The sequence below is a fragment of the Phaethon lepturus genome, unplaced genomic scaffold, assembly GCF_000687285.1.
Source record: "Phaethon lepturus isolate BGI_N335 unplaced genomic scaffold, ASM68728v1 scaffold6197, whole genome shotgun sequence".
Taxonomy (NCBI): Eukaryota; Metazoa; Chordata; class Aves; order Phaethontiformes; family Phaethontidae; genus Phaethon; species Phaethon lepturus.
This window is the reverse complement of record NW_010551091.1, coordinates 28,648-53,581: the sequence shown is the minus strand read 5'-3', so window position 1 is coordinate 53,581 and position 24,934 is coordinate 28,648. Positions and strand designations below refer to the sequence as shown.

The 24,934-nt window shown below is 39.5% G+C and overlaps 1 protein-coding gene across 1 annotated transcript; it reads left to right on the top strand.

Annotated features, from left to right (window-relative positions):
- Window positions 1-1,200: 1,200 nt before the first annotated feature.
- CDS1 (CDP-diacylglycerol synthase (phosphatidate cytidylyltransferase) 1) lies at window positions 1,201-24,234 on the top strand (the record flags this gene model as incomplete). Its single annotated transcript, XM_010290770.1, has 12 exons — window positions 1,201-1,328; window positions 4,976-5,072; window positions 9,340-9,437; window positions 10,412-10,551; window positions 12,108-12,166; window positions 14,333-14,415; window positions 15,900-15,987; window positions 17,070-17,138; window positions 17,975-18,127; window positions 20,687-20,806; window positions 22,803-22,906; window positions 24,105-24,234. Coding segments are annotated over 12 exons (1,269 nt in total), but the record flags the coding sequence as incomplete, so codon positions are not given.
- Window positions 24,235-24,934: the final 700 nt, after the last annotated feature.

Genomic DNA, 24,934 nt, shown 5'->3' with positions numbered 1-24,934 from the left:
AGCAGTCACTTTCTTGGAAATAGATTAAGGAGAAAGAACTGAGATCTGTGATGAGTAAGTTGGAAAGAGAGGGAGACTGAGAAATAGCGGTATAGCAGTGGTGAAAAAAGTTTTCAAGTACAGTTACTTCACAGTCCCCAGAGCTGTTACAAACTGATGAACCTGAGGTGGCAGGGCAGGCTGGAAGCTGTTTGGGACTGTAAGGAGGTGAGGCAAGTCAGGGAGGTCAGGGGGAAGCTCAGGTCTCAAGAGAGCCAGATGTTGAGCTAGAGACATCTCTCTGCCTTACTGCTGTGCCAGGGCCGAGTGCAGCCTTCTGAAACCCTGCAGTTGTGGGGTTTGTAACATTAGAATGAGTGAAGTAAATCATCAGCACCCTTAGTGTTGGCTTTAACAGAGGGAAAAAATAGTCTTGACGTCTACTCTGACTGTTGGTGAGAATTTGTACATTGTCCCCAAAATATGTGCTGCCTGTTTTGCATTTGGGTTAGACACATAGTCTGTCCACCTGATGTCTTCCTGAGTGGTCATTAGTGAATACTGAAGAAAAAACACTGCAGTGTTGGAGTCATACAAGAAGTTATTCTGAGTAGTACTGTGTCCATAGGACACTTGGTCGCTTCACAGTTTGTTATTTGTATAGTTCTTTTCAAGCCAGAGGCTTCAAATCCTAGTGTATGTATGTATGAGACTGTGGCAGCAACCTCTTTTCATTGTACAAAAGGACTGTTTTTTCATGCATTCCATTTCCTTTTTTTTCTTAACGTGACATTAAACTACCAGAAGACCTTTCTCCTTATGCCATAAAAGGTTAGTTTGAGATGTAGGTGAGGGAATTTGTTAGGGGGTTGGGGATTTCTATCAAACTCATGTGTTCTATGTCAGCTGTAGCATTTCTGGAAACATATCTTCATGCTTATGTACCCAGGTTGAAAAAGTGGCTAGAACATGAAGTTTCTTGAGCACAGCAGGTAATGTCACAACATCTGAGTACTGACCTTCTTATAAACACTTACTGGGATACATTTTTCTCCTACAAGAACTATGGTTTCACTAGTACACCATTGTTGTCTTTTTAGAAGGTAATGTAGATTATATCAGTTCCTAAAGTAATGTTTGTGACTCTGAATATTGTTTTCTGACATAATAACTAATAATCTTGCATGTTATGTTGGTTTTCTTTTCTTTTTTTTGTCATAGGAAGTGGATTTGGAAGAAAGACTTGGTGAGTTGGATCTTAGAAGTGATTCAGATGTTCCTGACGTTCCTCCACCAACAGACAGCACTCCAGAAATCCTCAAAAGGGCTTTGTCAGGCTTGTCTGCCAGGTATAGTAAACCAAACAGCTCTCAAATTTAACAGCTGCTGGCTAAGATTCTTACAGATTATGTCGCAGTTTTAATTCTTACAGATTGTACTGCAGTGTTAAATTTCATATGATACACATGAAAATTCAAGGATAAATTTTTACTGGATATCACTACTTATTTATGTTTTGAGAGTCCCTTCAGGGTGATATTTTTTGCATATACCTGAAGATGGTCCGTTGCATGCACTTCTAAGTAAACCACTGCAATGATTAGCTACAGTTCACATAAACATTTGCAATTGCTTAGTCTGAGCATTGCAATAAAATGGGCTAAAGAATAGTCATTGGGTTTGATATCCAGAATAGCTATTTCTGAGGGTTATAATAAACTCATTTCCTACATCCAAGGTTAAGGTGGGGTTGGTTGGTATTTGTGTATAAATGGAAAGGGAAGAAGTGTAAATTTTCTGGATGAGCTTTGCTAGCTTTTTGTGACAGCATTTCCACTTCTAAATAGTTTTTCTTTACAGTAAAATATAATGTGGCTTTTATTTTCATACCTTTTAAAGCAACAGTTAATTTTTTCCTGCCGTCTCTTTGCAAAGTTAGGTTTCTGCCTCCAACCCCTGTTCACAGGAGCTTAAGGGCTAGCAGATACAGGAGTGTGTGTATGTGTATAGATAGATAATCATGGGGACCTGCATATTCATGGAGGCTAATGAATAAAGTTCCTAGTATATAGTTTCATACAGTCCCTTTACAACACGTGATCAGTCACCTTTTGAAGGTGGTAATTTGCATTACACTTTTTTTTCACTAATGCAATGAAAGAGCATTTAGGTAATATGTATATCATGTATAATTTATGCTCAACATAACAAATGAAGCAATATACAATGAGTATTTTAGACACAGCTTGTGTCTTGCATGAGTCAGAAGAGGGACTTCCAATCCAGACTACAATTAAAAACTTCCGAGTCCTTGTAAAAAAACTGATCTCCAGTAGGTATCTCAAATAGCAGTGTGAAACTACAGTTTTTTGACTTGCTCCTTTTCTAATCTGTTGTCTGTTTCTGTTCTGATGTCTGGGAGCTATAAACAAACATATTGTTCCCAGGTTTCAAAAAGCATGCTTCTAAAATGCACCAGCTGTGAGCAGAATGTGATCTGCCATCACACTGTAAGGAGTATCTGGTTCCTTTCACTTTCAGAGTTTTCTTACCATGTTAAACATTGTGGAAGTCTTAGATGTCCAACTTGTTCCAAAGGGTACTTGCATGGTGATACCTCAAAGCCTGCCACCAAGGCACAAGCGAAACCTTTCCTGTTTCACATGCTTGCAATTCTTTATTGGAACGTTTGCACAAAGGTGCTTTGCGTGCAAAATTAAATTCTTGGTGCTTTATGAATGCTAGACTCAAAATTACCCGCTAGTTTAGTAACTGGCAGTCCCAACATAGCTGTTGTCATAATGTGCAACATGAGTGAGTTGCACTGTAACTCTCAGGAATATTGTTTGTATTTGGTCTTTAGAGGAAATACTATCCGTAACTTTCCAGTGGAGATTAGGATACAATAAACTTGTCAGGTGGCTTCCTAGGTTCTGGAGCTTATTGTCTTACTAAAACTGCCTTTCCAGTGCTGTGCTTGTCAACACCCTCAAGATACTATGTCGTATTTTAACATTATTCTTCATGGAAGTTGGATTCTTCTAAAGGAGACCTGCTCACTATAGATATGCCACTAGGAGAAAGCTGCTATTCTATAGCCCATGCAGAAGAGGAACATAAAGCATCTGTTGTCGTAAAGCCTGTTGTGCCTTTGTTCTGATACTTAAAAGCAAATCCAATTAGTGGCTTTAGCTGCCATTAATCTGCCAATGAATAACATCCTCGAAAATCAAATTAATATAGTCGAAGTTTACGTTAAAACTGGAGTATGATGCAAAACTAACAGTGCCCCCTGAATCAAGTGTATCTACTGATGCAGTAATGAAACACAAGACTGCTATGAAGCAAAACATTAGAAAGAATTTCTTTAAGCTGTAGTAGAGTTTTCTGTGTTTAGCGGTAACTTATGATTAATTGGTTCAGTGTACTTTTAGAGGCAAAATTCTTGAAGGGAAAAGCACGGGGAAAAGAGGAGAAAAACTTACTGAAAAGAAATATGAACAATAAAATACAGGCTGTTGATATCTAGAAACATTTTCATGGCAGAGTGGAGCAGATGATGAGTGTTTTTTTGTTTTGTTTTGTAGTTTGGTTTTTTTGTGGTTTTGTTTTGGTTTGTTTTTTTTTTTTCCAAATTAACTGGGCTCTTGATTTTTCCTGATACTGGCCTTTGGGGGCAGGAGTGTGTGTGTGGGGGAAATATTTGGTTACTCTAGAAATTAAAAAAAAAAAAACCCACAACAAAACAAACCACAGCAAAGACTTCCCAGTTGTTTGGTTTTTTTTCAAAAAGAACTCTTATTTTTTCCAAAGAAGGCATTCTGCACCTCAGGTACTCTGTTCAGTTTTGGGCCCTTCACTACAGGAAAGACACTGAGGTGCTGGAGCATGTCCAAAGAAGGGCAACAAAGCTGGTGAAGAGTCTAGAGAACAAGTCGTTTGAGGAGCAGCTGAGGGAATTGAGGTTGTTTAGCCTGGACAAAAGGAGGCTCAGGGGAGACCTTGTCGCTCTTTACAGCCACCTGAAAGGAGGTTGTAGTGAGGTGGGTGTCAGTCTCTTCTCCCAAGTAATGAGTCACAGGATGAGAGAAAATGGCCTCAAGTTGTGCCAGGGAGGTTTAGATTGGGTATTATGAAAAATTTCATCACCAAAAGGGTTGTCAAGCATTGGAAGAGGCTGCCCAGGGAAGTGGTTGAGTCACCGTCCCTGGAAGTATTTAAAAGATGTGTAGATGTGCTGCTTAGGGACATGGTTTAGTGGTGGACTTGGCAGTGTTAGGGTTATGGTTGGAGTTGATGATCTTAAAGGTCTTTTCCAACCTAAATGATTCTATGATTCCATGGTAACAGGAATTTCTATTCTGCTTCCCTTAGGTAGCCACAAGCAACTGCAAAGGTCTACCAGGGCAAAAGAGTATAGCTAGTTTGACCCATCACCCCTCATTGTCACAGGTTTTCCTGTCCTGGTTCCAGCGCTCACTAGGGCACAGGCCTGCTTTCAATAGAAAACCCTATACCTGGCAAAATAGCTACTTTGCCGCTGCAGAAAGTTGGTGATGGACTGGCTTTTTTTGTGTCTCTTACTCCTCAAAGAATCCAATGCTTTTTACCTGGCAGCCTTTCTTTCATATGTAAGCCTTTATATGGCTGGGTCCCCATCAATCTTGCTGATTATGTGATGCTTTTTGAGGGTCCTGATGTATTTTCACAGCAGCTTCAATATGGGGTAGATCCATTTCATTGAAATGACATTTGGCGGAGGATGGAGGAGAGCTTGGGGGAAAAAGAAATGTGGCTAACATTAATTTCGTTTACTGTGTTTCCTGTTTAGTTGGATAGTTGGTTTATGCTGTGTTTCTTGCTACGTGTTTTATTAAGCATGAAAATTTCTGGAACTCCCACTGTTTTTAATATGCTTTTATCTCTAGTTAGTAAAGGAAGTGGCATTTATGTTCACGTGTAACTGCTTGCTTTTTATTATCTTTTTTTAAAATAGATGGAAAAATTGGTGGATTCGTGGAATTCTCACTCTAGCTATGATTTCTGTGTTTTTTCTGATCATATACCTGGGATCATTTATGCTGATGCTTCTGGTAAGTTTGTTTAAATACATTCTGCCATGCAAGAGTTACTTGATCCCATTGTTCATTGTGCATAAGACAACTGAAAGCAAACTGCACAGAGAATTCAGAGCAATTTGTCTTTTATTTGTGTAAATGTAAATATTTTTGAAAACCACTGGACAGATTCACAACTGGGCCTTGTTGATTAAGGACTTCTTATATACTGTAATTATTTTTTAAAAGTAGGAATTAAAGTAACTCTAAGTTAAAGTTGAACAGTTTTTTCCTTGAAGTTTACTAAACTACTGTCATCCATTTCCTTGACCACTTCCCATCGCCCACTATTACATTCTTTGAGGTTTGTTTTTAAAAAACAAAATAAAGCAAAACACCCCAAAACCCCCAAAAAACAAAGACACAAGAGTTTTACTTTTCAGGCTGAGGAAAGCATGCAACTCTGGTCTGCTGTCTGTGACTGGCACTGAAAGGCTTTCCTCAGGCATGCTGCATTAATTCCCTACTCTGCAGGGCTGCCTTGTGGCTTTGGGTTTATCTGTAGAATGGAGCTAGATCCCATTCCCAAGGTGCGGAGATGAAATGCATTTTTAAGTAATGAAGTGAAATAATAAATAATAATAATAGTACACCCTGCATACCCGGTCAGCCTTTACTGCTTCTTTCCATCATTTCTGTTGCTGGCATTTTTATTGAATACTGGCTTAACTATCTTTCCCAGTAATGGCAAGTAACAAGCAGGGATGTGACTTCTAAAACACTGAAATTGGTACTTCTAGGTAACTGCTTTGATTTTTGACTCTAAGTTAGTTTAACTGTCAAAAATGTGGTTTTACTTTTTTCATGGCTGCCTGTGAAACACCTTTTGGATTGTATTCATAGAATCGTTTAGGTTGGAAAAGACCTTTAAGATCATCGACCCCAGCCATAACCCTAACACTGCCAAGTCCACCACTAAACCATGTCCCTAAGCAGCACATCTACACCTCAATTCCATCAGCTGCTCCTCAAAAGACTTGCTCTCTAGATCCTTCACCAGCTTTGTTGCCCTTTGGATGTGCTCCAGCACCTCAGTGTCGTTCTTGTAGGGAAGGGCCAAAAACCAAACATGGTATTTGAGGTGTGGCCTCACCAGTGCTGAGTACAGGGGGATGATCACTTCCCTAGTCCTGCTGGCCACACTGTTTCTGATAGAAGCCATAATGCTATTGGCCTTCTTGGCCATCTGGGCACACTGCTGGCTCATGTTCAGCTGGCTGTTGACCAACACCCCAGGTCCTTTTCCACCAGGCAGCTTTACAGCCACTCTTCCTCAAGCCTGTAGCATTGCATGGGGTTGTTGTGACCCAAGTGCAGGACCTGGCACTGAGCCTTGTTGAACCTCATACAATTGGCCTTGGCCCATCAATCCAACCTGTCCAGATCCCTCTGTAGAACCTTCCTTCTTCAAGCAGATCAACTCCCACCTAGCTTCGTGTCATCTACAGACTTACTGAGGGTGCGCTCAATTTCCTCATCCAGATCACTGAGACAGATATTAAACAGAACTGGCCCCAATATTGAGCCCTGGGGAACACCGCTCGTGACCGGCCACCAACTGGATTTAACTCCATTCACCACAACTCTCTGGGCTCGGCCATCCAGCCAGTTTTTCACCCAGCAATGAGTATACCCATGCAAACCATGAGCAGCCAGTTTCTCGAGGAGAATGCTGTGGGAAATGGTGTCAAAGGCTTTACTAAAGTCTAGGTAGACAACATCCACAGCCTTTCCCTTGTCCACTAAGTGGGTCACCTTGTCAATAGAAGGAGATCAGGTTGGTCAGAGAGAATGTGCCTTTCATAAACCCATGCTGACGGGGCCTGATCACCTGGTTGTCCGGTATGTGCCATGTGATGGCACTCAAGATGATGGACTCCATAACCTTCCCCAACACTGAGGTCAGACTGACAGGCCTGTAGTTCCCCAGATCCCCCTTCTGGCCCTTCTTGTAGATGGGTGTCACATTTTCTAATTTCCAGTCAGCTGGGACCTTCCTGGTTAGCCAGGACTGCTGATAAATGATTGAAAATGGCTTAGTGAGTGGCTTGGTGAGCACCAGCTCCCTCAGTATCCTTGGATAGATCCCATCAGCCCCACAGATTTGTGTATATGTAAGTGGTGTAGGAAGTTGTGAATCGTTTCCCCTTGGATTATGGGGGCTTCATTCTGCTCCCACCCCTGTCTGACAGCTCAGTGGGCTGGGCACCTGGAGAACAATTGGTCTTACTGTTAAAGACTAAGGCAAAGAAGGCATAAAGTACCTCAGCCTTTTCTTCATCCTTTATCCCTATGTTTCCCCTCACATCCCAAAAAGGATGGAGGTTCTCCTTAGCCCTCCTTTTGTTGCTAATGTATTTACAGAAACTTTTTTTTTTTTGTCTTTTACTGCAGTAGCCAGATTAAGTTCTAGTTGGGCTTTGGCCCTTCTAATTTTCTCCCTGCATAACCTCACGACACCTTGTAGTCTTCCTGAGTTGCCTGCCCCTTCTTCCAAAGGTCATAAACTCCCGTTTTTTTCCCCTGAATTGTCTTGAAAGACTGGAATGCTGTTTCACTAGTACTATGGTCTGCATTACAGTCTCTACATTTGAATTAGTCTGGTTTATATTTCCTGTTTTCAGGTGAATGACATAACAAAATAGTAATTAATTGTTTCATTGGTGGAGGATTTTTTTAATGAAAACCACAAAAGAAGAAAACAACAAAAAAAGTGCCTTTAATGTGTAGGTCATTGTAGAGATATTTTTTTTTCACAGTCCTTCCATTAGTAGTCAGTTACACTTGAGAGTGATGATAACAAACAAAAAGGAACTAATCAGTTGGCAGCATGATTTGGTATATTCATGCAACTCTGAGGTTGCAATCATGGGCAAAGCTATCAAGAGATGAACCAAAAAGTAATTAAAGTTACTATAGAGTTGGAATAGAGTTCTTCCTCTATTATACCATAAAGCAAAAACTCTGTCTTCTAATATAATAAACTGTTCATAAAGTTGACATTTGAGACTATGTAAAAAGAAGAATGGAGGGAAGAAACTTTTTGTTCATGGATTATTTCATTTCACTGGAATCACATAGCTTATATTTAAACAAGAGTTGTGCTAAAACCAATTCTTAATACTGAGACAGAAAATACCTAGAGACTTGTAGGTAGGGTAATCCAGTGAAGTTTGGAGGACAAGCCCTGAGGCTGCTCTAAAAAGTTGGGAGGCATGTTTTACGTTTGCCTGCTACTAAGATAAGAGGCACAAGCTTCCATGCAGTTGGACCCTAGAGTCCTTTTCCACTGTAAGGTGCAATCTTTTAATGTTGCTTTTGCGTATAACATTGAAGTTTATAATGTAGGCCAAGCAGAAGAAAGAGCATGAGATAGGGGAGCTTCAAAATTAACTCACTGAGGTGATGTAAGACTGTTTTAAACTGTGTTTACATGTTGAGCAAGATGAAATTTATTCATGAATACAGGTGGTAATAGAATACTGCAAAGCCTAGCACGCTGACATGCGCAATTGGTGTGGGTAGGTTCTTACTCCTGCCTCTGCATGGGATTACTGATGACCTGTATTTGGCAATACTTGACATCTGGGCAGGGTGGTCTGCTTGGTGACTGTGGATTAGACAAAACTGGCAGAGTCCTTTGGAGCCCAAAGACTGACAGGACATACTACCATACTTATATGGGCAAGCACTGAAGTAGTGACATCAGCAAAACAAAATGAAGGCCATGGAGGGTGTGACATTCAGACCTGGGTTAGACGAGCTTTGCTTCTAATCATCAATGCTAATCACCCTTAATGAGATGCTTGCAAGTGGAAAACCTGGGTGTCCAAGTTGTGTTCCACAGCTAGTTTTTTCCATTGGGCCTAGAAAATATTTCTTAAACTCAATTTAAAGATAAAACTTCACCAAAAGCAATAGAAGAGCCTTCTTTTACAGGAAGTACTTTTGACCTGATGCTGCCAAACTGTTTTAATGAAGAAAAGTCATGAGCTTTCACTTGTTTCATAAGTGTATTCTTGCAGCTAGCCCAATGTGTTTTTTCTCAGCATGCCTAGTGGTTTTGAGGTTTTTGGGCAGTTTTAAATGGAGCTTTAGTTTTCCTTGGGCTTGCTTTGAAGGTGTCTGTTTTCTGTGTGGAATTTGAATAATTTCTCCCCTTAATGCAGGTTGCAGTACTACTGACTGCTTTTAAGAAACAACTGCAGCATATTTACATATTTTTTTATTTCTTTTATTTTAGGTCTTAAGCATCCAAGTGAAGTGTTACCATGAAATCATTACTATAGGTTACAGAGTCTACCACTCATATGATTTGCCATGGTTTAGATCCCTCAGCTGGTGAGTAGCAAGCAAGAACATCAATAAGTGGGGATGTGAAACTTAAAACTTCATGTTCTTCACATCTTGTCATGGTGGAATGACAGGATTCATTTGTAGGTCATGTGCAGATATAAAACTTGACATCTGTCTCTAATACAGGATTCTGTAGTTGTCTTTTACCTGTGAACTTGGACAAGTCAGTTGGCCTTTTACTACTTCAATTTTTTTCCTTGTTATAAATATGTGTATATGTACACATATATGTATGCATGCATATATGCTTTAAGTCAGAAATGAGCATGTGTAAGCTATCTAAAAATACGCATAGCCAAATAATCACCTGCTATGTGTTATCTGAACTTCTTTGATTTTGGGGGTTTTTTGGCTGTTAACCTGGCACAAGAAATAAATAGAACAGGTACCTTAAAGGCTCCTCTTCACACACACAGAAAATTAAAATAATAACATACAGGCTTAAGATCCTTTCCAATTATGCACTTAATCACAGGACTGCATAAATATAGTGTTGGGGGATCTTCTGAAAGCCAAAAGATGGGATTAATTTTTCTGGCAAATCCTGGGTACTTATGACAATGTCCCTCTTATATAGAGCTGATAGATATAGATAGCAGATCTTTGTTCTGTACTTTTAGAATATCTGAGAAGGACTTGCATAGGTGTGGAGTATTCAATAGTGTAGTTAAGGGTGAAATGAACTTTCCAACTGTATCCTGCAGAATGTGTTTCTTTTTCTAGTGCAGTTGCTTTAGAAAAAGTAAATTACAAATATTGGCTTGTCAGAGGAGACACTGACCCAGAAGTATAAGAGTGGATTTATACCTGAATTTCATTTTTATCACATGTCTTTTATATCTTTCTGGTTTTCCTTTTGTGTGGGGTGTTTTTTGTTGTGTTTTTTTCTTTGTTTTGTTTTTAAGAATGACAATATATATTATCTTGTTAAAATAACTGCTAGCTGTTTTATGTTGTAGGTACTTTTTGCTGTGTGGGAACTACTTCTTTTATGGAGAGACTGTAGCTGATTACTTTGCTACATTTGTTCAGAGAAGAGAACAGCTTCAATTCCTAATTCGTTACCACAGATTTATATCTTTTGCACTCTATTTAACAGGTAAGTGTAGGAAATTGCAAAAAGGAATGAACTTTGTGCTGTATTTGTTTCTGCGCTTATTTAAAAAAAAAAAAAATTGCTCCCCAGCTTTATGCACTTTCAGTTTCTTTTTCCTCTTGATGTTCAAGGAAATCAGGTGTTTTGCAGTTTCATTTTTTTCCTGTGAAAAGATGAATATAAATTTTGTGTTTGCTGTGAAGAAAGCAGCCTAAACAAGTAGATGATCTTGAGAAAATTGAGCTAATAGCACTCAAGAGAAGCTGTCATGAATTAATTTTGATTGCTGAAGAACTGGGGCTCAGTACCTGAATACATGAACACTATTTTGTCAGTCTGTGGAGATGACTTGTCTGTGTAATTGCTGTGCTGGGTTGATGCTTTATTGTGCAAGTGTTCTGCTAGGTCTACAGCAATAAGATTTACCGATCTATTTTAAACTGATTATTCAAAATGCCTGAGGCTTTATTTTGTCTGCAAGATATTCGATGCTTGACTCATGGATAGCGTTTCCTCCCTATCCAAAGAAAGACTTTTTAAAAGCCTCTTCTCTAGGAAGAGGAGACATAAGCTGTCAGTCTTACGTGGTATTGCTTTGTGAACACGTAAATATAGTTCACTGTGTTTTCAGCATTGTGGCTAATATTACTTTAGCCTAAAATTAAATCAATTGAAGACTCAGATTGGCCGAAGGGACAGGAGACTGCTATGCTACAAATACTTGTGAAATATATTAAGAAACCTGTTCTTCATGAAGAAGTCTGTCTTCTTCCTCCAGATAAAAATTCTACTTATTCCTTCCAGAATTCTATTTATTCCTTCCAGATAAAAATTCTACTCAGTGCTCAGATCACAAACTTGAAACCAGCTTTGCAAGGCTTTTTCAGCGGGCTTTGGCTTGAGGAAGCTAACTTAACTTATGCCTCATGACTGCTGAAGGGCAGTGAGGGCAGAGATGAGACAAGCCAGTCATGAGCAAAAGCAGGAAGCAGAGTGTCGTGGAGCCCCTTGGCAGTTGTCACATTGGGATATGGGGTCACTGAGGGGCTGTCCCCATGGTTAAGGGTCTTTTGAGGGCCTCAGCCCAGGTGGCGCAGGAAGTTTCCCTAGGGGAGAAGAGGTGCTCCGTTAGCCACCCAGAATGTTCTTTCAGTCAGTTGAATTCTCCAATGGCCACACTTCATGCTTGCGTTGCATGCAGCCATATGCCTGTCTGGGGGAAAATGGCAAGCTGGTCTTTTAATTTCAATTATTTTTGTTATTTATTCAAAACCAGCTTGTAGACCTGTTTTTTGCGTGATTTTTAAAGGTGGTGGTCTCCTCCTCTAAAAACGATGTCTGTGATGAGACCTTATAAGTAATGAAATGGATGCTTTTTACTGATGTTAACTAAGTCTTGTGTTCTAATGGGAATACTTTTATATGTACGCTTAACTGAATACAAGCAAATACAAGCAGAAGGATTAAAAGCTGCTTCAAGGGAAGAGAATTACTGGTATATCACAGTTCAGTGTAATTAAATATAAGATGGTACAAAATACACTTCCTTTGTTTTACAGGCTTCTGCATGTTTGTTTTGAGTTTAGTGAAGAAACATTATCGTCTGCAGTTTTACATGGTGTGTATTACCCACTTTGCTGTGGTCACTGACATTATGAATGCCACTAGAAACAGTCATGTCCCTATGTTCACAAAATAGCTTGGAAGAGGGGTGTGGGAAATGTGCTTAAACACACAGTAACTTGAAATCAAGTGGTGTTGGACTGTTCAGTATCCATTCACCTTGCAGTTTATTATAATATCATGGGATGTGGCATTTCAGTCAATACAAGCTGTCATTGGTGAGGCCTTCTGCATATACAACATGATACATTTCCCTTAGTGATAGGCTGATACGAGATTCCTAGAGAAAGGGGTGTACATCTCCCTCCCAGGTCTGACGCCAAATAGTTCAGCGTAGGGTGGGAAGTGGATTTTGTGACTTAAGTGTTACTTTGTAGAGGCCCTACTGAAGTGCTATGAAGCGAACTTGATCTTAACCCCTACGTGGAAGATATAGTCTGTGACACTTAACAGCAGTTTTGGTCTTCTGCTCTGCTGTGCCTCAATAGACGTTAATCTATTAAAAGAAGCAAGTGTTCTCATCTCTTATTTGTCCACCTAATAAACAGCATAGTAGCTAATCAAGAGAATGAACCTTTTTCTTCTATGTATCTTACAGGTCGAAAACTAATTTTGTAACATCAGAGGTAAAAAAAAAAAAAAAACAACAAACCCCCCCCCCCAAACCTGACCCACTCCCCCCCCTTCTATATTTAGGAATGATTAGAAGCAACAGTAAAACAGTAATGCAGTATAGCTCTTGTCTTTAGAGAACTTCAGCAGTCAGGATGTTGTGCAACCTTAAAAATTTCCTAAAGCTCCAGGGATGCAATTAACCCCTCTGTTTCTACAGTGCTTTAGGTAGCACTTTAGCATTGAGGATCCTTAATTCTAGACTAGGACTTAGCTGAGCTCTGTATGAGCATGTAAAAAAAAATCTTTTACTCAAAATTTATCCTGTTTGTGAGAGAACTTGCCTGACAGGAAGGTGCAGCTTTTCTAGGAGGGATGTTTTCTAACTTCTAATCTGACAAAAAAATTCCTCATCTTCAGAATGGCATAAGATAAACATATTAATTTTCTATGTTTTTTTTTCCTTTTTCCCCTTGTGGTAAGAAGGCAGAAAAAAATGTTGTGTCAGTCATATGACCTGGCACCTGCCCAGAAAACATTATGGTGTGACTACTTAAGAATTGCAGTAAAACAGAGGGAAGCCATGTATCCACTGTGTGGCAACACAGTGTTTGGACAGACAAGGAAAGTTGCCATTTGGTTTTAGGTGGTGTTCCAATATCACTGTACAAATACTAAAAAAAATTGCTGCAGAGATGCTCTAATTAAGCAGGTAATATTTTCAGAAACCTTTGGCCAGTTCTTGCAACCTCCCTTTTCAGCCTTCTTGAGTTGTCTTAACTGGAAGTAGATGCTGTCTGCCATAGGAAAACACATGTGATTGATAATATAATTAAAGTAGGACATTTGGAGTGTTAAATTGCTCAGAAATTTAGAGTGCTTAAATTTGGTGTTTCATGGAAAAACTACCAGTTCTTGATTTAAAAGTTTTTACAAAATAAAATCTATTGTAGAATATTCACTGGTAAACTGTTTGGAAAGCACTTTATTTTACAGTGGTGCTACAGATTAAACACCAAGTATGTACAGTAATACTGAGGAAAATGACTGTTTAAATGACCGTGTGCATAAAAATTAACACAATGTTTTTGCTAATGCTGAGAATTTTCATGTTTCATAAGAGAACTGATATTCTGTTATGAGAGATATTCACATCTATGTAACATGACTCTTTCATGAGTAGTTCATTGCCATTTTATTGTTACAGCTCTAACATGTCTGTTATATGTATATACAGAATATCACATTGCTTACGCTTCCTTGCTGCTTTCTTGCTGAAGGTGTATGTCTTATTAAATCAGATGTTAAACTGCATGTTAAAAAAATTCTGGGTGGAGGTAAGTGATGGGGAAACCTGTTAAAGTTTCAGTACTTGCTTCAGAAAGCCAGCTGACTTGTGATATACTGTATGCACACATCTCTTGCATTATCACTAGAACTAGTCTTTCCTGTGAACTCTTAAGTAGCTCCTGTAGCTGACATGCCAGTATTTATCAAGGTGTACAGATTGGTGTTTTCACTAACTGTTGTGTTGTTGCATTGTTAACAGTTCGCATGGACTCATGTCACTTTGCTGATCACTGTAACTCAATCTCATCTTGTCATCCAAAATCTCTTTGAAGGCATGATCTGGTAAGGGGACAGTAATAAACTGATTTGTAACTCTATTGCATTGAAAGGTTGGTTCTTTTACATAAATCTAGTTAGGGAATAAACTTGGGAACAGTTAAAGGAGCATTAATGTCTAGTTGAAAGGGGAGTTGGAGGAATTGGGAGCAATGAGCTAAAGGATACAGGAGAGGAAGCAGAAACATCTTTAGCTAGATTGGCAGCCACAAGTATGATAGTTTTGAACAACCACTTCATTTATTTGCAAGGAATAGGATTGCTTGTATGCTTGGTGAAATAGTTTCCATAGCATTTTGCTGAGCAGATAAATATCCAGCAATTCTTTTTCAATTACTTGGGAGCTTCAGGTTGCTCAGAGCTATTGAAGCTCAACGATTTAATTTGAAATCCCCAATATGGCCACCTTCCCTGCCACCTTCCCTGCTCACATAAATTCAGAATACTTAAAATACTTAAACACTTAAGAGTTTAAATGGTGGATATTTTTGGGTCATCTTAATGCCCCATTTCCAGTGATATATTAAATTCTGATGATGCAGTTAAAGTTAATTACTTTAAACTGCTCCTCAAAGAGGAGAGTGTGTTTTCCCACCCCCCACTTCTTCAGGGACAGGGTAAATTACAGGTTGGGGAAGAAGGAAGAAGCACATACAAGATGATTTGTGTTCTTCTAAAGACATAATACTGCATGTTCTCCGTTTTCTTTTCCTGATATGTGTACAACTGGTGAGATTATTGGAGAAAAGAAGTACTCACAGAAAGAAAACCCAAAGCCTTTGACAAAGCTGTATAAACAAATTCTTTTCATAGTGATCATATCCATGTGCCAAAACCTGAACCTAATTGGCTTGCTAGCCTACTATTTCGTATTTCCACTGGTGCTAGGCAATTTGTCAGATGGTCACAAAGTCTAACTTTTATCTTATTAATACATCCCTGCTTTGAAAAGGAAAAAAAGAGGTTACCAGGCTTGAGTAACAAATTCAGATGCTGTCTGCATGCAAAGAACACTTAGAAAGCTAACACAGGCTGCTCCAAACTGACAAGAAAAAAAAAAAAATTTTTTTTTTAAATTTAGGTATCATTAAACTTGACAAGGAATTTGCTTGCTTTGATGTTACCAATGACATCAACATGTTTTTATATATGTTGATATATCTGTTGATTTCTTCTTAACTGTGGTACCAGTCTTCAAGCCTGATAGGAAAAAGCCAGTCTGTTCATGTTTTAAGCTCGTGCATCAAAATCATATTTTAACTTGAACTAACATGGATCTGTAATGGTCTTGACTACCTGAAGACTAAAACCAGTATAGCTAAATATAGTGCTCACAGGGGAACTAAGTGAACGCATTATGAAACATAATTCCTTCTAAATACTACAGAAAAATTTCCCAGAAAGAAATGCTGCTCTTTCAATTTCTGTCCTGTGTTTAGGTTTGGGCAGCTTTTCTTTTTCCCCATAAAACTTTTAATGTCTTTCTCTAGGTTTCTGGTTCCAATTTCAAGTGTTATCTGCAATGACATTACTGCTTACATTTTTGGATTCTTTTTTGGCAGAACTCCATTAATTAAGGTATGTACTTAGGCACTTCCTCACTAACAAGCTTTTACAATTTATAGCATTTTTGATACTTGTTCAAAATCATGTTCATGGAAAAAGACTTTCTGCCGTACTGCATGACATACATCTTTGCTAAAAAAAAACCAAATCGACTATCCTGTTTCTGAAGATTTGTAAGTGGAAACTGTGATTAATGTGAATGCAATACTGACATTACAGTATAATACAGTTCAAGCCTATTGCATCATCATTTATAATCACTTCCTTTTAAAATTTCATATGCAGGTTTAACTGCACGCTCACTGTACAGAAACTGTAATTTGAAATAAGCTGCTAGGTCATATATACCTATTCCTCATCTGGTCTCGTTGATGTAGCACTGAGAAGGGCTCAAGTAGTAATCTTCCTATACTGGTAGAATATGCAAGACCCCACAGAGAGCCATGAATTATTATTTTCATGATGTTGCCATGTTAACTTTTGGGTATTTAGTTGGTTCTGATATTAAACTGCTCCTAAATTGAAAACATGATAGAATTTGATAAAGAAAATAGCTTGCTACGCTGGTCTCTTTAGGCCTGCAGTTAGCTGTGGTATTAGTTTGCCAATCTGTACGTAGACTAGTTGAGCTAGTGTCTCCCGAGAAGCATGCCCAGCAGTAGTTCTGTAACACCCAGGCTTCTGCCACTGTCTGAATGTGCACTTGCTAGCAGAGGTCTCCAACAGAGCCATACTGCGTGTGTGCAGGTTTCCAAGTCTTCTGCTTGAGGGAGCTCAGCTGCTTAATTTGGGTCAGCTGTGGCCAGAAGCAGGCAGCAGCCTCCAAATGGCAGCAGCAGATGGGAGCTTTCCCTCAAGCTGCCCAGTGCCACCAACCAAGCTGTGGCACTTTCCCTCCTTGCCTGGGACAGGTCCTAGCCATACTCCTCTATTTATCATGTTCAGTGGCTGCAGCTGCTGACATTCAGTATTTCGTACACACCTTTGAAAAGCCAAGTGGGAGCTTAATTTTTGCAAACAAAGTCCAGAAATATAGTAAAAAGGGGTTCAGCGATGCAACTGATGAGGCTAACGCTAATCTCTTTTGTGCCTAGCTGTCTCCTAAGAAGACCTGGGAAGGGTTCATTGGAGGCTTCTTTTCCACAGTTGTATTTGGATTTATTGTAAGTAACCACAGGACTTTCCGTGTATAGGTTCAGTCTTCAACTTCCTGTTTTACTTGAAGTACAATTACCGACAAATTTGGTCATCTCAAACTGCTGAAAGCCTAACAGTTAGGGGTTTTTTGGCTAGAGAATTCTGCCAATTTGTAACTAGCTGGAAAGGCTAGGCAAGGCTTGCACCGCTCCTGAATAGGTTATATTGATAATTTTTGCCATTCCTGTTACTATACCTGGAATTGTTTTATCCATTAGTGGCATCTCTATTTTGAAATTGAAGTTTATTGATAGCATTATTTATGCCTTGTAAAGTAGTACTTTCGTATTACATACTTTATAATGACATTTCTCCTGAGAAGTAGCTTACACTGGTGATATGCATAGACGATAATAACAGCATACAGTAACTGTTCTGATACGTAATTTATCACCAAGGTCAGCAGAACTCCTAACTGCCAAACTTGGTAGAAGCAATAGTTCAAGTTTTAATGGAGAAGTGAACTGCAGAGAAATGATGAGTGGCCAACGTTGTGGGATTTTATCATGCAGAAACATCCAGTGGATATGAATCTGGGAGAGAGGAAAACGAAAAGAAGTTGGGAAATTATCGCTAAGTGCATTGAATGTCCAGATTTGTCTGCCTTGTTGAGGCATTCTCCAACTTAAACAGGCTGATTGTACTCTATTCTGCGTCTCTCTGTTATTGAAAAGATTTTCATTATCCTCAGCTTGTGATGACAAAGCTATCCCTTACAGTGTGATTTTTTTTTTTTTTTTTTTTTTTTTTTTTGCCTGTAACAACAAATGTCTATTTCAGGAGTCCTTGTTTTGCTTTTCAGTTTTCCTATTTTTTGGCTCAACATCAGTACTTTGTCTGCCCTGTGGAATATAATAGTGAAACCAACAGATTTGTGACAGAGTGTGAACCTTCAGAGCTCTTTCAGATGAAGAAGTACTTTATGCCACCATTGCTTCAGGCTGTGTTGGGATGGGTAAGGAAAAAAACCAAGGCTTTGGTTAAAATTGAAGTTGTACTTCCTAGCTTGAATGGTTTTCTAAACCTTTTTAGAAAGGTGTTATGAATGCTGGTAAGGCTTGAAGGGTAAGAACTGAATCGATACCATGAGCCTCTCTGTTGCTCAGATAGGGGAGGTGGTCACCCAAGCAGAATTGAAATGCCTTGCTGGAGCCACCAGAGGAAACCTGCCTGTGTTCTTGTGGCCTGTATTCTCTTTGTGCTGGAAATGGATGTCACTTAGTCATTTTGCAGACAAATCTGCTTTTGAAGACCAACCTTGAAATTTTTGTGGAAAACGGACAAAGGCTTGTTATGGCCCGAATTAGTAGCAAGCTTAAGTAATCTTATTGTACTTCATGCTATTTTCAGCTAGTGTGTAACTGCTGTTAGGATTGGATTCATACTTTCTTCATCACACAGAATCTTGTGTGTTAGTACCATTACTTCCGTGCTGAGTGAAAAAGGAGTACCAGTAATAGTTCCATGTAATGTAGTCACCCACCCTTTTCCTCACACCCAGCCTGCAAATTCTTTTAAGTGAGCTGTTGTGTCTTTACCTGTCAGGAAATAGGTCATCAATTATCCTACTATAGTAAGCAGTGCTTCCGGAATCACAGGCTCCAGAGGCACTCCAACAGGAAGAGAATACCAAATAGAAACAAAGCAGCCTGTCATTATCTTTCCTTTAGGGCAAAGAGGAGGTGACTGGGATAAAGGCAGAGTGAGTGGGTTCTGTAGTGCTGCCGTCACCGGTGCAGCGGCTCAGCACAGAGACCGAGTCCACAGTGCTAGGGAAGGCAGTGGGCTTTACCCGTGGTTACAGGGGTGTAACACCAAGAGTGAAAAGTTGATGTGGTTACAAGAAGAAAGCACAAACTGGAAACTGTAGCAACCAAACCTAAGACTAAAATAATTAATGGCTATAGCTGGTACTTAAAAATTTAACAGGATTACACCTGGAAAGAGCTATGATATTTTCATAACAAATGAACATACTATTGCTTCAGGGACTGTGCAGTTGATTGCAAATTTAACAAGGATTTTTCTGCACAAAGTCATAATGTGGACTGAGCAGAGAGAAATCTTACTGTGTCCAGATATATTGTGTATTTTGGTAAAGGGTGAGGAGACAGGAACACCCAGCTCTGTGCCAGCCTAATAGAGAGCTATCAGTTAACCCTAAAAAGAGATGGGAGTTCTACATGCACTTCTAGAGTACTTTTGTCAGGCTCTAACAAGCCTTTCGAGGAGAGAATTAGTTTTAGCACTCTTTATAGATAAAGTCAAAGTGAATCTACTTGTTTGGGCAACAGCCTGTTTTTTGTTTTCCCTCTGTTAATCAATTCCTGATGTTCTCTCTCAGAAATATGACCAGATGTTATGTTTGGAAGACATTTTGCATGATGTCAAAAGATGTTGAGTTCTCCCAACAAAATTGACTTAGTAATTCCAGCTCATAAACTTTTCTGCTTCACCACCTGAATAGTGCAGCCTAAAAGAAAGGTGTCTTAAGATAACTACACAAAGTAGTCAAGAAGTTAATTGGTGTTGGCCAGCTGAGATGCAAATCAGAAACACAAGGTACAGGATTTTTCAGCTACAGATGGTGTTTATCAAGACTTGCCAGGTGAGGTGTGCTGTTGTCAGGGATGAGGCTAGCATAGTGTTCCCTCAAAGGCTGGAGTTTGTACCATTCACTTGAAAGTGCTCAAAGCTAAGTTACAGGGCTGGAGGGAAGCCAAAACACCAACAAAACAATCCCAAAACCAGAAAACCCAAACAAACAAAAAAAACCAACAAAAAAACCCCAACAAATCCAAAACACCCCAACAAACAAAAAACACCCTGTTTTTTTCTAATCTGTGTCAGGAAGGAAAACCAAGTACCTGTTGCCAGTGAGTCTCTCTGATCTGTAAGAACTTGAACGGATTAAAACAACTTTCAAGTCTGTGAACAGGCTGAGGGGAGCAGTATCTGTTTAAATGCAAACCACATATTAATGGGGGTAGACCTTCCATCTGCTATTATTGCCATATGTACGCCAAGGTGACAGTATGGCAGACCAGCGCAAAATTCATATCTATCTTGTGAGAGCACTTGAAAGAAGTGACAGTGATTTGCGTGAGGGTGACAAGTTTGTGCAGCATTGGGCCACTTACTATAGAAATACTAGGAAGTTGTGGAAAGCTCCTTTGTTTACAGGAAATGGAGCTGGAAAAGCAGAGCTAGGAAAGACTAGAGTCCCATTGTATGTTATACTCTTTATGATCAGCTACAGGATTGACTGAAAAACACTTCATTTGTTAAAGTTAACTGCTCTTAGCAACCCCAAATACTTCACCCTGTTCACATGACCGCACCTTTCAGCAGCTTTCTACAATGCATCTACTTTTCCTTTCTTTACAGTATTACTTTGTGTCAGGAAAACTGGAGCTTTGTGGAAATTTGCTAACAGCCCCATTTTGAAATAGTTAAGCTTAAAGTACCTAAAATAAAACATATTGAAATACAGTGCTAATTATTTTTCTTGTAGGAAACAGTGAACATGTACCCATTTCAGATGCACAGCATTGCACTGTCAACATTTGCCTCATTAATTGGGCCATTTGGAGGATTCTTCGCCAGTGGATTTAAAAGAGCTTTCAAAATCAAGGTATGTAATGACTCCTGTAAGCTGGTTCTGGTTTGGTTTTCTCTTTGAATTAGATAAATTGGTGGGTTGGGTTTGTTTTTATTTTTTTAATAATTCATTGTAGTACCTAGTGTTTCTACTAAGGTGCGATGGTATTTGACCTGTTTTTTAGCATCAGTGGCAGTACTTAGTTTTATCAGATATATGTATGTGTTATTCTTAAAACTTTGCATAATCAACATGTGACTTTAATGTTGGAAATCTAAGAATAATTTTATTTCATATTTTGGTTGATAATTAGTCTTCCAAGTCATGTTGCAGAAATGGTTTAGACAAGCGAGATGTGAGATATTATACTTGACATGAAAGGCAATCTGTAGGTGCCTAAGAAGCACTGACAGTGGTTTATCCTTCAGATTGTGGCTGGCTGTGTTTTACCAGTAGTATTTGTGTCGTACGCAGATGCTGACGTGTCAGGTTCACCAAAGCATGAGATGTTTGGCTGCCTTTGCCAATACTGTGCCGCCTTGTAACCAGAGTGTGTATTGGCAAATGATGTGACGTGCTAACCTCTGTTTATTGCAAGGTGTGCGCTGTTGCTTGTGGCAGTATTGTCCCTGGCTGGTATTAAATGGCAGCAGGAATATGGGAAGAGGGCAGCCCCAAATTTTCTCCTGACCTTCTTTATGTCTTGGTAGGACTGCTGTAATTCTTATCCTGTTGCTTGTTGTTGTTCTTGTTGTTGTTCCCCATGTCCACCAGTTTTGGCATGTGCTTTGCACACAAGCATATAAACCTCTCTGTTTGTGCTGAGCTCCCATACATGTGCTTGTACTTACCTCTCTTTCTTATGCCGGTCCAAGAAGCTTGTCCAGCTCTTTCCTAGCTAGAGCCTTGTGCACTGTCGTAGCTGTATGCCCAGGTAGCAAAAGACTGTGTGAAGGAGGGCTTTTGGGGGAAAGATGCTTCTGAAAAGCAGCGCTTATTCTTAAAATAGAACACTAAAAAGTAGTTTTTTATTCTTTTTTTTAATACTTCTGGGCCCCAACGTGGTTACCGAAGCACTTTTGGGAAGACAGGGATACTGTGGAATTGTTACTGAAGGCAGCACATTGGTTAGGTCAGACCAATGGGCCATGCCAGCCCAGCGCTGGAGGGCTGGAGTGGCCCTGGCACAGGACTGGTTTAACTTGCTGGCAGTCACCCTGCATGGCTGAGGTCAGGGTTTTCACCCAGTGAGTACTTGAGTGAGTGTGGATGACAAAAAGGATATATGAGGGTAGTTTGACTGATAAAGCTGTTCTACAGACAAGATCGGGTAACACAAAGGTAGTGTATCAAGCTTTGTTTGTATGAGAAATATTTTTTTTAAGTAGCGGTAATTTTTTCACTACAGGGTTTTTTGATTCGGTTAAATGTATTTATACTGTATGCACACATTATGGTTTTTAACTATGGTTACCAAGAATCCAGTGGAAAAAAAGGGCAAGTGAATGGGCAGTATGACTTGCAAAACCAGTGTTAGATGGTGGAAAGAGCCCTCAGGTTACTGTTTCTCTTGTAGCAAATGTATATTCCCTGGTAACAAGTGCTTCAGCGGCAGCTACCAGTAGAGGATAAAGCAATAAAGGTATTAAAGAGGAGAATTAGATTCTGCAGAGGCAAGAGACGACAGCCATTAGCTTAAGAGGCTTGCTACAAAATGTTGTATAGGCACGCAAGTGTACTCAGTACTGGCAAACCTGCACCTGACCTACCGCTGCCCTCTTGTGTGATACTGTGGACAAGTTGCTTCGTCTCTTCTATTTCTTCTCACCCCTTGACTCACCTTTCAGTTAAAAACTCCTTTAGCAAAGGAGGCTCCTGCTAACTGTTGGCTCGGTGCAGTGAAACCGTAGCTTAATTGTGGCCTTAATTTACTGCTGTCAAGTGATAGATGGTTAGCGTGTTTCATTGGAATCACTGACCGTGACTTTTTTTTTTTCTCCTTCCCCTCCCCGTCCTTCACACCCAAAAGGATTTCGCAGACACAATCCCTGGGCATGGTGGGATAATGGATCGCTTTGATTGTCAGTACTTGATGGCCACTTTTGTTCATGTCTATATCACCAGTTTCATAAGGTATGGGCTTTTTACAGTATTAATTCCTTAAGCTTTCATTGGAGCTGTACCATAGTTACAAGTTATATTCCGTGCTGTTAGCATACCGGAGATTGCTGGTTTGTAAATCTGATTTATGCAATGATTTCAAATACAGAACTATTAGGAAAACGTATGTCACTGCCTAGGATTTGTGTAGGTTCACACAAATCTGTTAAGAGTAACAATGCTGTTAAAGGTAACTCGTGTACCCTAAATACCAGAAAGTTTTGTGTAGCAGCCTCTTAGAGATTTTACTGGAATTTACTGATTACAGAGAGGTACGGGGGTGGGGTTTTGGGTAGGAGGGTTGCTGCAGCATCTGCTTTCCCTGTGTGGTTCCTGAAGAGCCTGTAGGTTGCAAGACTGCAGTTCTTCCTGTAAGTTTCAGTATTTCTTGCTCTCTTGACTTGGGATTTTCTGTTTAAGCTGAAAAGACTATGGTTAAAGAGAGGAGACAACTTCTTAAAAATACTCTCATCTTCCCTGAACCACACCAGCTGTCAAGAAGAAATCACGGGAATGAAAGTTCTCTTAAAGTCAGTCATTTTAGTTCCTGGGGCAGGGGGGATCAAGGTATGATCAAAGTACATAGGCTTTGTTTTGTAAATGCATATGGCTAAATAATTATTCAATGCCTAATCAGCAACAGATTCTTTGCCTCAGATTTGGTTCGTCTTAGAAGTAGACTGTAAGTAAGTGACTAGCTAAAAATAAGGCTGTTATTTAGAAAAGCTTGGTTTAATTTATGGTGTTCTTAACTGAGTTGGCCAACTTTCCATTTAGTTCAATAGTACACACCTTATCTGGCAACAGATACTAAAAAAAAAAAAGATCTGTTGATGTTAAAAGTGGTATTAGTAAAAGTGTACTAAAATCACTGTACAGTGATTAAGGATGAATCAGTGCATCTTATTTATCATAAGCCTTCTTAATATCCCTACTTGAGAGCAAATACAAGAAATGCTTTTTAGTTTCTGTTCAGATTGAGCTAAGGAGAGTGCTTTGCCAGTAATGCTTGCCCATGCATCCTGAGGAGATAGACTGGGAGAAATCTGTAACTTAGCATCCCCAAAGGAGGGGAGGCATTGTCTGTGCAGCAAAAGGAAAATGGAAAGCTGTTGAAAAGTTTTTTTTAGAGCTGCTGCTCACAAAAAAAAAATTATTTTTTCATTGACAGGGGTCCAAATCCCAGCAAGTTGCTGAAACAGCTGTTGATACTTCAGCCTGAACAACAACTAAGCGTGTATAAAACCCTGAAATCCCACCTCGTCGAAAAAGGGATCCTGCAGCCATCTCTGAGAGGGTAGTTTGTCAAAATGGAGGACTGGGAGGAACCTCCATTTACAAGAAGCCTGTGGAAAAGCATTACAAATGTGCATGTAGATAACAGCTAAAGGAAGAGTAGTTTGTGTTCTGGAAGAGGCAAATGTTTCCTGAAATGAATGTGAATGCTATGACTTCCTATTAGGACACAGAAGATCTCTTACACCTAAAATAATTAAAATGCTTGCAAGATGACAGTACAAATGCTGTATATTTTAGTTCCTGAAGTAGATGGCAGCAGTTTTCCTTTAGCACCCAGCCTGACGGGCTTTGTATTAAAAAAAAAATTTAAAAAATCACAGTTAGTTTTTAATGAGTTACTTAATATTGTATACATTAGAGAAACTTTTTTGGTCTCCAGTGGCTACTGAAGCATAAACAAATGAGGCAGGCAGTCACTTTTATGTAGCCCAGCGCTGAAGTTACAATTGGCCAGGAAATACTTGTTAGCCTGGTCAAAGAGGTACTTACAGCCTGCTGTATCAGACTACCTGGATTTACTAAATCACTATGAAGGTTAAACTTAGCTCTGTTTTTAATTAAACGGGTTTCTTATGAAACTATTCCATGCTTTCAAGAGAAAAGTACCTTTACTGAAGTACAGCTGGGCTGTTTGGGCTCTGGAGCTGCTATTTTTTTTGGTTAATGTTAGGGATTATCAAGAAGCGTCTACATCCAAGAGTA